This window comes from Guillardia theta (assembly GCF_000315625.1).
Source record: "Guillardia theta CCMP2712 unplaced genomic scaffold GUITHscaffold_27, whole genome shotgun sequence".
In the NCBI taxonomy this organism is placed as follows: Eukaryota; class Cryptophyceae; order Pyrenomonadales; family Geminigeraceae; genus Guillardia; species Guillardia theta.
The window spans coordinates 1,821-17,059 of NW_005434647.1; the positions used below are offsets into that span (position 1 = coordinate 1,821).

The 15,239-nt window shown below is 52.4% G+C and overlaps 5 protein-coding genes across 5 annotated transcripts; 3 read left to right on the forward strand and 2 right to left on the reverse strand.

Moving 5' to 3' along the window:
- Positions 1–255: 255 nt before the first annotated feature.
- Positions 256–1,143, forward strand: GUITHDRAFT_69813 (hypothetical protein; the record flags this gene model as incomplete). Its single annotated transcript, XM_005833946.1, has 1 exon — positions 256–1,143. A coding segment is annotated over one exon (888 nt), but the record flags the coding sequence as incomplete, so codon positions are not given.
- Positions 1,144–3,931: 2,788 nt separating this feature from the next.
- Positions 3,932–4,357, reverse strand: GUITHDRAFT_60352 (hypothetical protein; the record flags this gene model as incomplete). Its single annotated transcript, XM_005833947.1, has 3 exons — positions 3,932–4,051; positions 4,073–4,163; positions 4,224–4,357. Coding segments are annotated over 3 exons (345 nt in total), but the record flags the coding sequence as incomplete, so codon positions are not given.
- A 2,852-nt stretch (positions 4,358–7,209) lies between these two features.
- GUITHDRAFT_152133 (hypothetical protein) lies at positions 7,210–9,005 on the forward strand. The gene is made up of 10 exons (XM_005833948.1): positions 7,210–7,233; positions 7,468–7,551; positions 7,609–7,732; positions 7,781–7,858; positions 7,906–7,994; positions 8,044–8,191; positions 8,241–8,494; positions 8,539–8,685; positions 8,740–8,844; positions 8,888–9,005. Exons 1-10 carry the CDS (start codon positions 7,225–7,227, stop codon positions 8,915–8,917), a joined length of 1,068 nt encoding a protein of 355 aa, XP_005834005.1. The 5' UTR covers positions 7,210–7,224; the 3' UTR covers positions 8,918–9,005.
- Positions 9,006–12,812: 3,807 nt separating this feature from the next.
- Positions 12,813–13,466, forward strand: GUITHDRAFT_106939 (hypothetical protein; the record flags this gene model as incomplete). Its single annotated transcript, XM_005833949.1, has 5 exons — positions 12,813–12,859; positions 12,907–13,006; positions 13,051–13,167; positions 13,209–13,306; positions 13,358–13,466. 5 exons carry the CDS (start codon positions 12,813–12,815, stop codon positions 13,464–13,466), a joined length of 471 nt encoding a protein of 156 aa, XP_005834006.1.
- Positions 13,467–13,796: 330 nt separating this feature from the next.
- Positions 13,797–14,379, reverse strand: GUITHDRAFT_106940 (hypothetical protein; the record flags this gene model as incomplete). Its single annotated transcript, XM_005833950.1, has 3 exons — positions 13,797–13,834; positions 13,882–14,041; positions 14,218–14,379. The coding sequence occupies 3 exons, from the start codon at positions 14,377–14,379 to the stop codon at positions 13,797–13,799; spliced, it is 360 nt and encodes a 119-aa protein (XP_005834007.1).
- Positions 14,380–15,239: the final 860 nt, after the last annotated feature.

Below are 15,239 nucleotides of genomic sequence, written 5' to 3' on the forward strand. Positions count from 1 at the left end.
CAGTTCACTCGCAGCTGCTCATACGAGGACCCCGGGTTCCAGGGGTTCTGCTGGGCCGGAGGAAGAGGAGCGTCGAGAGAGGTCAGGATGGTCTTGAGCTTCGGGGCCGATGGGATGATGAGGGGGCACGGCCATGACTCCAACGGCTCTTTCAATGTCACCGGTCAGTTCAACGCGAAGCAAGCTGAATTCGTGGTGTCATATGACAACCCGTTGGTGGGGAAACAAACCTTCAAAGGTCTGAGAAAGAGCGACATGTCTATCAGCGGCAAGTGGTTTGTGCAAGACGGGACATCCGGCGATTTCCACTTCTTCCATCCTGACAGCGACAAGCGGTTCCCTCCCTCCTATGAGAAAGACCGGCTCCAAATCTATCAGGTTCTGAACCGGATCGCGACGGGGGGTTTCGGGACAGTGAGCAGAGTGTTGCGGGTGTTTGACGGGAAGATTTTAGTGTGGAAGGAGCTGAACTACTCGAGGATGAACAAGAAGGAGAGGAGGATGATGATCACCGAGGTGAATATCCTGCGGGAGGTTGACCATGCGCACGTGGTGAAGTACTACGACACGATCATCTTGCGAGACGAGCAGAAGATCTACATCATCATCGAGTACTGCTCCAACGGAGACGTGGGCGCCATGATCGACCGCTGCAAGTCGAAGAAGTCTCGGATGGAAGAGGCTTTCATCTGGCGGGTCTTGTCGCAGATTCTTCAGGCCTTGCAGTCTTGTCACAATCGTGAGGAGATCATCCTTCACCGCGACCTCAAGCCTGCCAACATCCTCCTCGACGACGCTTACATGGTCAAAGTCGCTGACTTCGGGCTGGCTGCTGTTGTCAACTCCGACTCCATCGCGAGCTCCAAAGTCGGGACGCCGCTGTACATGTCGCCCGAGCAGATCTCGGGGGCAGGCTACACGGCTAAGTCAGACATCTGGTCGTTGGGGTGCATCGTCTACGAGATTGCTGCTCTTCGCCCGCCCTTCGACGCTCAGAACCAGATGGAGCTCGCTCACTTCATCCGCGAGGGAAAGTTCTCCCGCATCCCCGACCTCTACTCCCCCGACCTCCACCGCGTCATCTGCTGGATGCTCCAGCAGGCCCCCAAGAGCCGCCCGTCCGCCGACGAGCTGCTCTCCTACATGCAGCGGCTGGACGTGGGCAGGGCCTCGCCCGTGAGCAGCCCCAACGTGAAGGGCAGCAGCTCCTACTTCGAGAGCTTCCACCACATCTCCTCTGCCAGATTCTCCGGCCAAGACGTGAAGAGGACGCCCGACCAAAACTACGGCTGGCAGCGACAGGAGCGAAGCGAGGAGCTGGTGGAAGAGCTGGAGGGGATCAAACTTGCCTTGCGGAACCAGGAGTACTTGGTTCACTCGGTAGACGTGGAGGCGGTAGAGATGAAGGGAGGAAGCGTGCTAGTGGGAGATGAGGTGAAGGCCATCCAAGGGCGAGAGATTTCAGGGTGGAGGCCGGAGGCACTGAAGCAGTACATCAGAGCCATGAGGAAGGAACTCAAGGGAGGAGGCGAGCTCTCCCTCTGCCTCCTCCGCCAGTCGCACTTGGGCGGGGCTGCGTTTGTGATCACCAACGTGACCGTCAAGGACTTGCAGCACCAGGGGGAGCATGGCGCGCTCGATGGAATCAGGAGAGATGGCTGGAGTGCGGAGGGCAGGACGGAGGGGAAGAATCACTCGCAGGAGGGGCTCCTCCTCCCCTCCCAGCTCCGACCTGACGTCGGGCTCGGATCGCCCACCCGCCAGCAGGTTTGAGCTGCGCCGGCAGTGGAGGAGGAGATGAAGGTTGTGGCAGGTTCCTCTCGTCCCCAAGTTGTTGCTGGACGGCATCGGGAGTGAAGGAGGGAGCAGAGAGAACAGAAGTGCTCGGGAGGTCAAGTCACCGTCGTCGATGCATGTGATGCCTGAGTCCGTCTGGCAGCCCTCTGACCTTGTTTCAGCAACAACGCGTTCACCTCACCAGCACCAACCCGCTGCACAACCTCATCTCCCCGAGGTTCCTCGAGGTCAGCTGCTTCCGCATGGAGGATGCAACTGACGTCGCTCGCAGGAGAGACCCCGCAAGCTCATCTCGCCCGTGCACAGGGAGAGCAACGGTCATCATCTCGCCGTGTTGGAGGTAACCTTGCTCTCTTGCCTCCTCGACCTGAAGCCTCTACAGGAGAAGCATGCCGAGGCCCTGAGCTACGACGTGAGACTCCCCCTCAAGCCCTCAAGCCTCTCCCTCAAGCCTCTCCCTCATGCCTCTCCCTCAAGCCTCTCCCTCAAGCCTCTCCCTTTCTCTCCCCCCCTCAAGCCTCTCCCTTTCTCTCCCTCCCTCTGCCATTCACTCATCTACTCTTCTCACGCTCTTGTAGTTATCAGCCCCCAGGGGCAACCCGCTTGGAGTGCAACCTGCTCAGCGATACGGAAACAGGTCAACGAGGAGGAGGGAGGAGGTTGAGGACAAGAGGTGGGGGGCCGAGGAGGAGGAGCCGGAAGAGAAAGCCTGTTGCTTAGGCTGTCTCAGGACCTCGCACGTTCACTCCGAGCACGTGCCTCTCAACGGTGAGGACCCGATAAGCGAGTCTGCCATGACTCCTTGAAGCAGATCAAGCGGAGCGACAAGCGGAGCGACAAGCGGCTTGTCCTCCTTCAGTGCAAGTCTGCGCCAACGCCTCACTCCTCTCGTTGACTGATTCAGCAGATGACAAGCGAAAGTGACGCGACGGTTGAGGAACTGAAGGCATGGGAGACTCGCCTGAGGAGTTGGGAAGAAGCTCTCAAGAAGAAAGACGAGGAGGTTGCAGCCCTCGACCATAGCTTCACTTCTCCTCCACTTTGTTTCCTCTTCACGCACTCACTGGTTTACAGTTGCAGCAACAAGAAAAATCGCTCAACGCCAAGTTGGAGGAGGCGGTGCAGGCAAGCGCCACGGCGGGAGGGAGAAACTCGTCTGACGCTCCGGCAGGCTCGAAGGAGGGAGAGGGAGCTGTTGGCCGCCCTGGACAGGAGAAACGCGGGTAAGGACAAGGAGAGGAGAGGCTGCTGCGGCTCTGACGCATCGCAGAGCTACAGCACGTGCGAGATGCGTTGTTCAAGGTGGTGGAGAAGGGTCTCCCTCCCTCGGAGTCTCTTGTTGTCGGCAACGTGCAGGTCCGCTAGGTCGAGGGACATGGAGGACAAGGGGAGTCGATTGCTCATATCACGGGCATCATTATCTTCATTATTATTATCATTATCTTAATCTTTAACACGCTTGTACTATATCTAGTAGGACATGAAAGGCGGGAGAGCTTCACCTTGTGCCTCCTCCTGCCGTCGCCTTCACTTGCTCCGATTGCTCTGCTTCCCGTCAGTTCCGTTTGCCGCCACCTCTCACTACCTTGGACGGCGTCTTCTTGGGCGACCTAGAGCGGGCGGGAGACTTAGCACGAGCGGGAGACTTGGTGGCGCGAGCAGGGGATTTCCCACGGGCGGGGGACTTGGGGCGAGCAGGGGACTTGCCACGGGCGGGGGACTTGGCCTGCGTCAGTTCAGAAGATGAAGGGGAGGAGAAGGGAAGGAGGGAGGGAGAGATGTAAGGGAGTTGTAAGGACTTGCCTTGGACGCTGGAGACTTGGCGGAGCTGCTCCTGTCCCTCGTGGTGGATCGTGACCGAGTCTCGGTAGCAGGAGGAGCCTTGCTTGGGGGAGTTCGTTCGCTGCTGGCCTCGCGCCTCACCACTTTCTGCATATAAGGATGAGGAGGGGAGTACAGTGACCCTCAGAGTCTCGCACCAGCATCCACCAGCCCAGGAGCAGTACTCCCGCAGTAGGAAGCAGAGTGATGAGCGTGCTGTTGGAGCTCTGGGCACGAGTAAGAGAAGAGTGCGAGGTCACAAGAGGGTCTTCGTCACCTTGCCGCTGAACGCATCCTGGATGTTTTTAGCACCGGCGCCCAGGCCGACGTTGATGAAGATCATGGGGGCAGAGGCGAAGAGGGTGGCGAGGAAGTACTCCTTGAAGGAGACCTGAGTGACAGAGAAGCCGTAGCTGCACACGTAGGAGGGGAGCTGAGCTCATAGGTCAATGACAGCAGCATCAGGGAGTGCAGTCCTTGCCGGGGAAAGACGCGCTGCCAGCACAAGCTGCCAACCAGACTGGGAAGTGGAGTCTACGATGGATCTGTAGAGCAAGGAGGTGACTTGACAGCCCGAGGGAGGAGCTTGAAAGACGTTGAGCTACCTGAAAGTCTCGTTCTTCTTCACAAAGTTCGCGACCCATTCGGAGAGTAGCGAGCGACCCAGCCAGAAGCATGCGGAGGCCGCGAGGTTCTTGGCGATCAAGATAGCGATGACTCCGAAGTAGATCTTGAAGATGTAGCTGCAACATGGTAAACACAAACGCCAGCCGCAGTAGGTGTGTATACCCGACAAAGAGCTCCACGAACCATGAGCCGGGGAAGAAGAAGACGATGAAGAAGAAGTCGAGGATGATGATCCCAGCGAGGCCGAGCACCTTGTTCTGCTTGAACCATTCCTCCTGTGCAGCTAGCTGGGCCTTCATGTCCCATGACTGACCGGAGCGGCTGACGAGGAGCAGCAGGAGGACGACACAGCATGGGATGAGGATCTTGGCGTTGTTCTTCAGCATTTGAAGCATCTTCAGCGCCTGACAAACCAGAGTCAGAGACTTCATGCCATCAAAGGAAACTCTTCATCCAACGTGAATAGACCATTCTCGAGTGTGCATCTCCAATCTGCCTATACTTTGACTCATAACTCATATCTGCAAACATGTGTTCTCATACAATCCACAATGAACGAAAGTTCTTAGTAGAGCATCGCATGGATATTATTTTTGTTCATGCTAATCAATTAGCCATGTGATCTATGTTTCGAGACAAACCCCACCAGCTCGAAATAGAGTAACATTCCGGAAAACGGGTGCGAGGTGGGATGTTTTTGAAGAGGGATTATAAGGTCTGACATGCTCTCAACCAAGAGCAAACAGCACAGGATATGTATCGGCGATCATTTCTCTGGCATGCTGCATCGCTGCTTGGAGACAGCAGCCATAGCGGCTCGTCCCTCACCACTTCCACCATGCCCGTCACTAGTCGCCTCTCCTGCCCTTCAAGTCCCGCCCCCCGACTTGAATTCAAATCTCCGACTTGCGACCGCATAGTCCCGTATCATTACTCAAACTTAAGTTAAATCATAGTACCGTACAGTACTACCACCCCCGGGTGATCGTGTCCGGACTTGCGCGGCCGGACCGTCCGGCGCGGCCGCTCCGGTCGGAGGCTCCCGAGCTCCGACCCGCCGGGGCCGGCGGGCCGGACCGTCCGGGGACTCGAGGCGGCTTCGACCGTACCCGGCCCGCCGCCGGGGCCTCCCGGTGACGACGGTCCGATCGGACTCCAGTGCTGCGGCCCGGTGCCCGGCCAGTGCGCCGCACGCGGCCCCGCGGCACCGCGCCCGGGGCCGCGGGGCGGCCGGCCCCGACAACAGGCAGCGCCAGTGCAGTCACGGGCCGTGCAGCACACTCGGAGTGGGGGCCCAGCCCGGCCCGGCGCGGGCGGGCCAACTTAGTTTGTGACTGACCGTTCTCACTGCCGCAGTGCGGCCTGTGCGTACGGTCGGCGTGAGGACTCGGGTGACCGTATCCCGGGCCATCGCCGGACTCGATGATCACCGTGACTGATCAGTGGACCGTCACGGCGAGGCGTCTCCGTCCCTCACTGTGACGTCGGGTGCCGGATCGGCGTTTGCAGGTCTGGAGATGATGTGCAGCAACGGAGGGATCGAGCTCGCGCTGACATCCATCACATTGGATTTACTGGCAGAAGGTAAAAAGTGCCTCAAGCAAAACAAAGCAGGAACAACCTAAACCTCCTGGCACACAGCGCACAGCGAGAAGCTGCACAATCACACACAAAACACAAGCGGCCCGAAAACAACCAGCACTGCTGGCACCCAGACGCGGCATCGCCAGCCCAAGCGCGAAGCCGCGCAGACAAGCAGCCTAAGGGTCAAGCAATCAAGCAACAAGCAGCAGGAGCATGCAGGAGGAATACAATCCCTTAGACGCGATACCCGGAGGCAGCCGACGCCGCCGTCGGACGGAGAAAAGGGCAGCCGCCGACAAGGAGCCGGCGTTGCCCGGGGGTCCGCCTGGGGCAGCGGACGGAGGGAGGCTGGTCTTCAGAGCGTCATCGATACAGTCGGGGATCCTCGCTCTCGACCCTCCTAGCGCCTGTTGCCTCGGAACTTCAAGTTGAAGTTGGCCCTTCCTGCTTGTCTGCGCGGCTTCCGAAGTTCGCGCGTGGGCTGGCGGTGGCGCGGCCGGGTCTGCTAACAGTTGCCAGCCGTGCTGGTTACAGGCTGGTCTTGTTTTGTTGTGTGTGAGTAAAACTTCTCTGCCGCTCAGGAAAATGAGCGAAGGGCGCCCGGCGGGCGCCCGCGGCCCGGCAGCCCGGGCCGCTCAGCGGCTGAGGCTGGCAGGCCCGGCCGCGGCCTGTACGGAGTCAGGCTCCGAGGTCCGAGGGAGGCTCGCCGCCGAGTACGGTCGACGGTTACTCTCGCCCGGCCGCGCCCGGCCCGTGACTCGGAGGGCCGGGCCGCGGCCGCTTCCGATAAGAACGGCCCGGCGGTGCCAGACGGTGCCTGAGTTTTGGCGCCGGCAGTCACGGATCGGATCGCGGCCGATGATCTGATGAGTTATGCCCGCCGCACCGGGGTGCCCCGGGCCGGGGGCCCCTGGTTGATATCATGATCCAAGTCAGTGACTCTGTGATCATAGTCGCCGACGCCGGTCCTCAACAGGGCCGGGCCGCGCGCCGTTCGAGTCCGACAGGTTTCACGTACTGATTTTTAACTTAACTTTGAGTAAAGAAGTTTCATCTTTTCCGAGCTTGTTTAAGTGTCGCGGACGTTTTTTCCCAACGGCCGCCTACGCCCGTCACACCTGACCACCCCACCCCCACAATGAGGCGATCCACCCCACTACTTTCCTTTCCTTCCTTTAGATGCCTAGTCACCCTTGATTAAACCCCCACTACCCCTAGTGAAACACCTACCCCCTGGAGAAATCACGACGGCCTCGAAAGTACCCCTACTTGATAGCGATTTCACTGTAGAAATACACCCCTTCGGACAGGTTGTCCTTCACTCCACCCCTGTTGATTGATCACCCCTACCCCATGGGTGTTCTAAGTCCGCTAACATCCACGTCCTCGTGCACAATGGCGCAGGTAGAGCGAGAGGCGAAGCGCGCAAGAGTTTCCTCCTGCTCTTCATATCACTCTCCCTCCTTCTTCTCTTCTTCTCTCATCCTCCCTGTGGGCCCAGAGGTGCGTCCCCATCTTCACTTCCTAACACGCAATCTCCCGACTTCCACTCGTAAACCATCTCAAAGTGATCTTATAGAAGACACGCTTGAAGCGCTGCGAAAGCAAAGAAGGCATTCCTGACCACATCTTGCACAGAGCACTGAAGATACGCGCATTGGAGATGTTCGCCCACTGATCCCTCCTGCTTGTTTGACGGAGGATATTCCGCTTTCGGACAAGGTATTGTACTGACGTGGTGCAGATGAGGCAGTTCGTGTTGATTTTGGCTGCAAACAGGCGAGGCAAACAGTCTTGTCTGCTCGATCAGCTGTTCAGAATGTGCTCGATGGCACCGATGACCGTCTCGTTGTTATTGTTGGTCCGTGCTCCATTCACGACATCAAGTCCGCGAAAGATTACGGTTTGCATGAGCATAAACCTGTTTGGCCACTTACTCGTCTTTTCCCAGCTACTCGCCTGAGCCCTCTCATCTCCAAGTACTCGAAAGACCTCGTCATTATCATGCGCGTCTACTTCGAGAAGCCACGTATCTCTGACTTGGTCAGAGATACGTTTCGTTTAATGTCATCATAGGTACCACTGTTGGATGGAAGGGTCTCATCAACGACCCTGACCTCGACGGCTCTTACAAGATCAACAAGGGTTTGCACATTGCTCGCGATGTAATCCTTAAAAGAAAATGCAATTTTGCAATTTACTTCTTCTGTACAGTTGTTGGTGTCGGTAAATGAGATGGGTGTTCCCGCTGGCACGGAATTTCTGGACACTATCTCTCCTCAATATACTGCGGACACAATTTCATGGGGAGCCATCGGAGCGAGAACTACTGAATCGCAGCTTCACCGCGAGCTTTCCTCTGGTTTGTGTTTCAATTTGTGACGTTGCAAGTCTTGATGCTCCTGCACTAGGTTTGTCATGCCCCATCGGTTTCAAGAATGGAACTTCAGGAGCTATGCAGATTGCCGTTGACGCGATCAGAGCTGCTTCTTGTCCGCACTACTTCATGGGTGTGACCCATCAGGGACTTGCTGGCATTGTTGGCACAAAGGGCAACCCCTACTGCCACATTATTCATAGGGGAGGCAGTGATGGACCAAACTTTTCTGCGCAGCATGTCGCTGATACTTGCAAAATCCTCGAGAAGAACAATCTTCCCAAGAAGGTTGACCTTTTCCTTAATAGTTTTTGCCTAATGTATAAGACAAGGTCATGATTGATTGCTCTCACGCGAACAGCTCGAAGAAGCATGAGAATCAGCCCAAAGTTGCCGAAGACATTGCAAACCAACTTGCAAATGGAAGCCATGAAATCTTTGGTGTTATGATCGAGTCACACATTCATGAAGGACGCCAGGTAAAGAAGCTTGATGAAAGTTGGGCATAACTTACATGCCTAATTTTTCCGAAGGATCTTGTAGAAGGGCAAGCTGACAAGCTGAAGTACGGTGTATCTATCACCGATGCCTGTGTGAATTGGGAAACGACAGAATCGATGCTCGAGACTTTGGCAAAGGTATTATCTGTTTGGTTTGAAGATCTTCTCACTGTATCTCAAGGGTGTCGAGGCACGCCGTTCCAAGAAGTAGATCTCATATTATTCTATTCCTACGTTTACTCTTTGATCCGGACGGAGTTTCGTGAAGCGAACTTTGGTCCCACGAAAATTATCAAAATTGGAATTGCGTGCTATCCACATCAAGCATCTAAATTGAAACGTCCTCTGATCACAGCAGCCTTGTTACATTTTCAAGAGCTTCCAACTTCATTCAGAAGTGAATACACACATGCGTAGTTTTGAAAGACTCTTGGCAGGGGATTCTGAGAAGGTACATGATCTTCTTGCTGGTTGTGAGACAGCTTGTAATCAAGATCCACATGATTGCATATTGCCAAAGCTTGACTTGCATCAGATGATCGTGGTTTTTGACTGGAAATTTCGACCAAAGGCGCAAGCACAGGTGCTTCAGTCTGTGTAGAGCAATCTTGCGTTTGGACTTGTGCTTGGCAAGATACTGCCAAAGCTGTGGTCTTGATTGGTTCGTCAAAAATTTTGGATACCTGAACATGAACTTGCTTGCTATTTTGATTGTAGTCCGACACATTGTTGATTCTTAAGTAGGAGGAAGCCTTTTGGTCCTCATCTGCGACCACCCGTTTAGAAATTTTGTTGAAAACGGTACTTATCGATGCCCCATGATTGATGTCATTACATTCTTGATCCCCCCCCCATTCGAAACAAGCTGTCTTCAACCTCCTTTCTGGTAATGGTCGCTCTAATGGCAACGTTGTAGGTTTACGGAGTTCAGTTGTCTCCGGATCGAAGCTACGCTCGCGTAAAACAGGAAGACGTGAGTATTTTTTCTGTAGGAAAACGCTTTCGTCATTGACCTCCTTCATGTTTGACATGACATCTTTTTCTTGCAGGATACCCATGGAAGAGATCAAATCGCACTGCGAGAGCAAGAAAGTTTTCTGAATTTCCGAATTGTCACAAATCTGGTTCCCGGCATAAGGTGATTTCGACTGAGGAATCAAAGTATTTGAAGCAGCCCCATTACTGCAGTAATAGTTTTGCTTTTGCAAGTCCAAGGAAGCATGCAAACTCATTGATTGCATGTCGGTGGTGTGGTTGAAGACAGGGGTGAGATGGCTTGAAATGTTACGGAAAAAGCTTTTCTGAGTTTCCAGCTATCAACGAAAGAGTTTAGCAAAGAGGCCAAAATCGAGTTCTTTACCTGTTCTTGCTTGTGAGAAGATTTTAATTTCTTGACTTTGCCACCTACTCCCCTTGCGCCTCCCATCCAGTGAAAAGTGGACATCACAAGGAATGCTATACAGTGGAGCAAAAATCCTGTCACAATCAATTAGAAGCGGAAGGTATGAAAGATAATCCATTTTGATCAGGAGCGAGAGGGGGAGGGAGAGAGGGAGGTGAAGGGCGGGGGATGATTGAGCCGGCAGCATAGTTGGTTGCACTAAAGTTTGTGGCCTAAAAAAGGCGGGAGGGTCAATACAACTGGAAGCCCCGCATCCCCACTGCACCATCTCCAGATGCAATAATAACCTGCCCGTACTAATAATTTTAGAGCAATACCCTACTGGCTTCGAATAGAGATAATAATAATACCCCCTCCTTCTATGAGCTCGCTAGTTTTACCTCTAAAAACCATCTCCATATAAGAAAAGGAAAAAGTAATATATCTGTACCGGAACAGAATACAAAATTATCTATCTGAAAAATATACAAATACAACGCTACTGCCTGAGTGAAAAACATCTTTTAAAAAATCTACTGATCTATGTTGATCGTACAGTACAAATCTCTGAATAGTTCTGGTACAAATCTCTGAATCAAAAACCCCAATTGATAAGTTGTGGGGGTGAGACACCCAAGTCAAAGGTGCAAGCAGGGGCCTCTACATCGCAATTCCTCTAAGTCTCTCTCAATGCCAGAAGGCATAGTCTCACCTTATCCTCCCTCCCGAGGACGATTCTTCCACCCCCACCCCTTTAATCCTAAAACCCCACCCACCACCCCTGCAATTCCACAACCTGAATCTACTACCCTACCCTGTTTCACCCTCTATCATGACCCCTTCGGCCCAAGCGAAATTCAGCAAATTCATACCCCTACCTCACCCCACCATTCACTCTAATCCATCCAACTACCCCCTGTTTTCTCATACCCCGCCCTCCCATCACATCCACCGGGCCACCATGGCGCTACCAGAAGCGCCGTGCCCCTCAGCGTCAGTCGGCTCCTCCGAAGAGCTTGCGACGCATCGAGCCTCCTCCCCTCCGCCACCACTTGTGCCTCTCCTCCCACCCCTCCACATTTCATGCGCCTCACATGAGACATGTGCTGTAGCCGACTCATGCAGGGTGGTCAGAGATGATGCTTCTTGCACTAGCGCACCCATAGGAAGCCTGTGGCGCCCGATTGCACGTAATGGAAACTCCTGTGGCGGCAAATCGCTTGAAATCGCTAAAAATCTGAGGAGAGCTCGTCCATCTCGTGTGAATCTGAAGTTGATGCATCGAACCAAAATGGCGGCAACGAGGACAAAGACAACTCAGAGATGATTGATTCAGTTGCCATGCCTCCTCCTAGGCCACACCCACATCTTTTGACGACAACTCTACTTCCTGTTGCTGCTGTTCACAAGGATAAGATTGATGAACAATCGGACAGTGAAGCAAGTTGCAGATCCACGCCTCCGGTAGATTGCCGATCTACCAACCATACAACCGTAAGAGAAGCAGAAAAAGAGTCAATCTTTGAGGAAGGAAATCTTCTCCACAATAAAGGGATGGATGATTCCAGATTCGATGCGCATGAAACGGACCCTCAGACGAGAAGTGTATCAAATCAACAGAGCAATGAAGAGGCTTTTTCTGAAGGAAAGAGAAAATCAAACGTTTTACACGCTGTCAAGGACGACAGCGCGGCAAATAGCGTTATCCAAAAGAAGCGAAGGAAGGAAAAGTCTGCAGTTAGACTATCGTTCAGCGATGATATGGAGGAAAGCAATCGTGAGAACGTGAATTCATCAAGTATTTCTCAACTTACAAAGAAGAGGTCAGCGCACAATTCTTGATGATTTTACTGCAAGAACTTCATTTTGAAATAATGTTTTTCATTTCAATTCTAGATTCAAATTGGAAGAAAAGAATCGAAGGCGCAGAGATGATGCCGGACTTCAGGAAAAGTCCTCACCCTTTTCTCCAGATCAAGTGAGCATGATACTTTCATACTTCATTTCTTGTGCAATTCAAACTCGAATTGTTACATTTGTGACTATTGCCTCAATCATTCATACGATCCTTTCCATCTCTCAACAACCCTTTCATTCATCCTAAGCTCTCCGACTTCTTAATGATTGGAGTTTCAAGATTTCTTTTCATTGTGCAACAGCATTTGTTTTATATATTTCAGTGAGATTCTTGTTTTCCTTTGACTCGTTGATTGTAGCTCAAATCAAACGGCACTGTCAAAGTGTTTGATGATGATATCCATGCGTGCCGAATTCCACTGCAAGTCAGACATGATTTGTCGGAACGACAAGGAAAAAGACCGTACATGGAAGATACGTCTCTGGTTGGTTTTATCTTGTGGAATAGGTGATATGATTGTAACCCATGAATTTTAGGTAATGAGCAATTTCATTCATAGAGGCTGGCATCTTTTGGGGTTTTTGACGGCCACGGTGGTTCAAGAGCATCGAAATATGCTCGAGACAATCTTCCTCATGTCTTGCAAGAATCACTGCAGTCTGAAATAACGCCCGACGAAAATCAGATTTCTGAGGCAATGTCTGCTTCATTTGCTGAGATCGATAGAAGGTAAGGACGTACTGTGTTGATTTACCACTTACAATTGTAAAATTCCTGTATGAAAGATTTCTCTCAATCGCACGAGAAGAGCAGTTGAGAGATGGGACCACTGCGCTCTTGGCTCTGCTGAGGAACAACTTTCTGCATATGGGATGGGTCGGTGATTCTCGTGGAATTCTTTCCAGGCAAGGAAGGTAGCGGATTCCAAATCCCCTGGTTTTCTTTTCATGTATCCGTACAGGTATTTGAGGGTTTCAGAAGACCACAAGCCTGATCGTCCAGATGAGCGCAAAGCCGTGGAAGCAAGGGGAGGGCATGTCATTTTCAGGGGAACTTACAGAGTCAGTCCTGATGACAGTGCAATCGCGATACTAACCATTTTCAGGTTGCTGGCCCGACGGCTCTCGCTGTGAGCCGAGCTATAGGCGATATTTTGATGAAAGAGCCGAGGAAACTTGTCACTTCAGATCCAGAGATCAAGACCATAGAGCTTCTACCACAAGTGAGTATGGTTCAGGGCTTGCTGAGGTGATTTTGCCGCAGGACGAGTTTCTTGTCATGGCGTCGGACGGACTTTTCGACGTTATGCGAGACCAGTGTGTGATTGAGACTGTAAGCAAGCACATACGCGAGAACAAAAGGTTGGATGAAATCGTAGGGCCGGTTACCCTATTTTTGACTCAAATCATTAGTTGCAAAGGCGCCGCTGACAAGTTAACGGAGATGGCGATTGAGAAAGGAAGCTTGGACAATGTCACTGCGCTAGTGGTGCAGTTCTTATGGAGCTCTACGGATGATTGAGGGTTGTTTGGATTCGCCTGGTAATATCAGGCAATTCAAGTTCTCATTGAGAGCTGCTTTGTATCAGTAGTTGCTGTCTCGTAAAGCGAATCAAGTCATTCAGAGTCAGGATTAAAGTTTCTTGTACTTGCCAGTGAGACTATAGCAAGATCGTGATGGTTTCAAAATCTCTTCAGGCCTCAAGGATTCGACGGTGGAATCTGCACTAGCCCAATGGCTCAGCAAACTTCTACTTTAATACCAGTTCAACAGGTCTTGATAAACTGCAGGTGGCCAATTGCATGCCTGTACGTAGACAGCCCACGCGTTTCCACACATAAAGCACTATAATCAATGGTGATGGGAGTGAGCAACTTTCACTGGATAACCTACGAGCAGTCAAAATGAACAAATACAAAATGTTGAAGTACAATACCGATCAATTGTCGCTTGCCAATCACTTCACCGAGAACGAAACAGCCGTAGGTTTCAAGAATCGCTACAGCACCAGCTGCTACTATACCAACCTTCAAGTCTGGAAGTTGCGAAACGTTTGACATGAAATGGCTGAACTCTTCTCTGGCAGCTTGCAAACGCTAAAAGATGGGATCAGGTCAGAAATGTGGACACAGGAACAAAGAGACACAACAACAGGACAGCGAGAAGAATAATTTCAGTAGGGGAGGTCAATGTAGAAAACTGAGCCTCTACCATAGAACACACTTTCAATGGCAGCACATACGCCGCAGCGTTGACCCAGAAGAGGGCGTACCTGTGGGTTGCCCCACCATGAGATCTTTGCGACTTCTTCACGGACACAAGAGACAAAAGTGGCAGCATCAGGAGCAGCAGGCAACTTCATGCTCAAGCTCCTTCTTTGCATCTCTGCCACTCTCCTCATGCCCCTCGTCACGTGCGCCAAGGCCATCTTCATTTCGCTCCGCGTCCTTCACAAGTATTTCCCGAAGGGAGGTTCCAAATTCACAATGAAAACCATTGATATTTGAAACATACAATGTAAAGTTTGAACCATATAATAATATTTCATAAATCCTGCAATATCATCCTGATCTTTTGAAAATTTCCACCTTCAACTCAGAATTTCGTGTTGCCGCCGTCGGCGTCGACCGTTACGAAATCAAGAAATTGTAACCGCTACAACCTGCGTTGGGCCACGCGGCGGGCGGCCGGGCGGCCGCCAGGCTGATCCCGGCCCGATCTCGGACCGGCGTCCGCCCCCGGCCCGCTCGGACCCGGTCCGAGTGACACTAGGCTCAGGCTACTGAAGTCACGGACCGTCGGACATCATGTGAGCGGCCCGGCCCGGCGGCCGGCTATCATACCCGACGGCCGGGCCGCGATGACTGAGTGACGCCGACCGGGTAGGCAATTATGCCAGGGTAGTTGCAGCATGTTCACCGCAAATACCCCTTATTATTGCTCTATTTTCTAAGCATAATGGGGGTAGGGGTCATTGAGATAGGGGTGGGGCAACACGTGCGGGTCTTCCATGGAGAAGGTGACGTGGAGGAGGTACTACCGGTACATTTTGATAGAGAGTACATGGTAGGGTAGTAACCCCTACCAGCTTCGATGGATGACTGATACCGGTACGTTTTACTTGAAAAAAAGGGGTAGTTTCAAGATTTTTCTTGTGTAGGGGTGGTAGATATACGAAAATCGGGGAACTTATGGGGTAGGCCTCATGTCCAAGGGAGGGTGGTTGTGAAAAGGGTGGAGTTAGATGATGGCAGGAGGCCGATATGCAGACAATGAAAAAAGTGAAGATGGGGA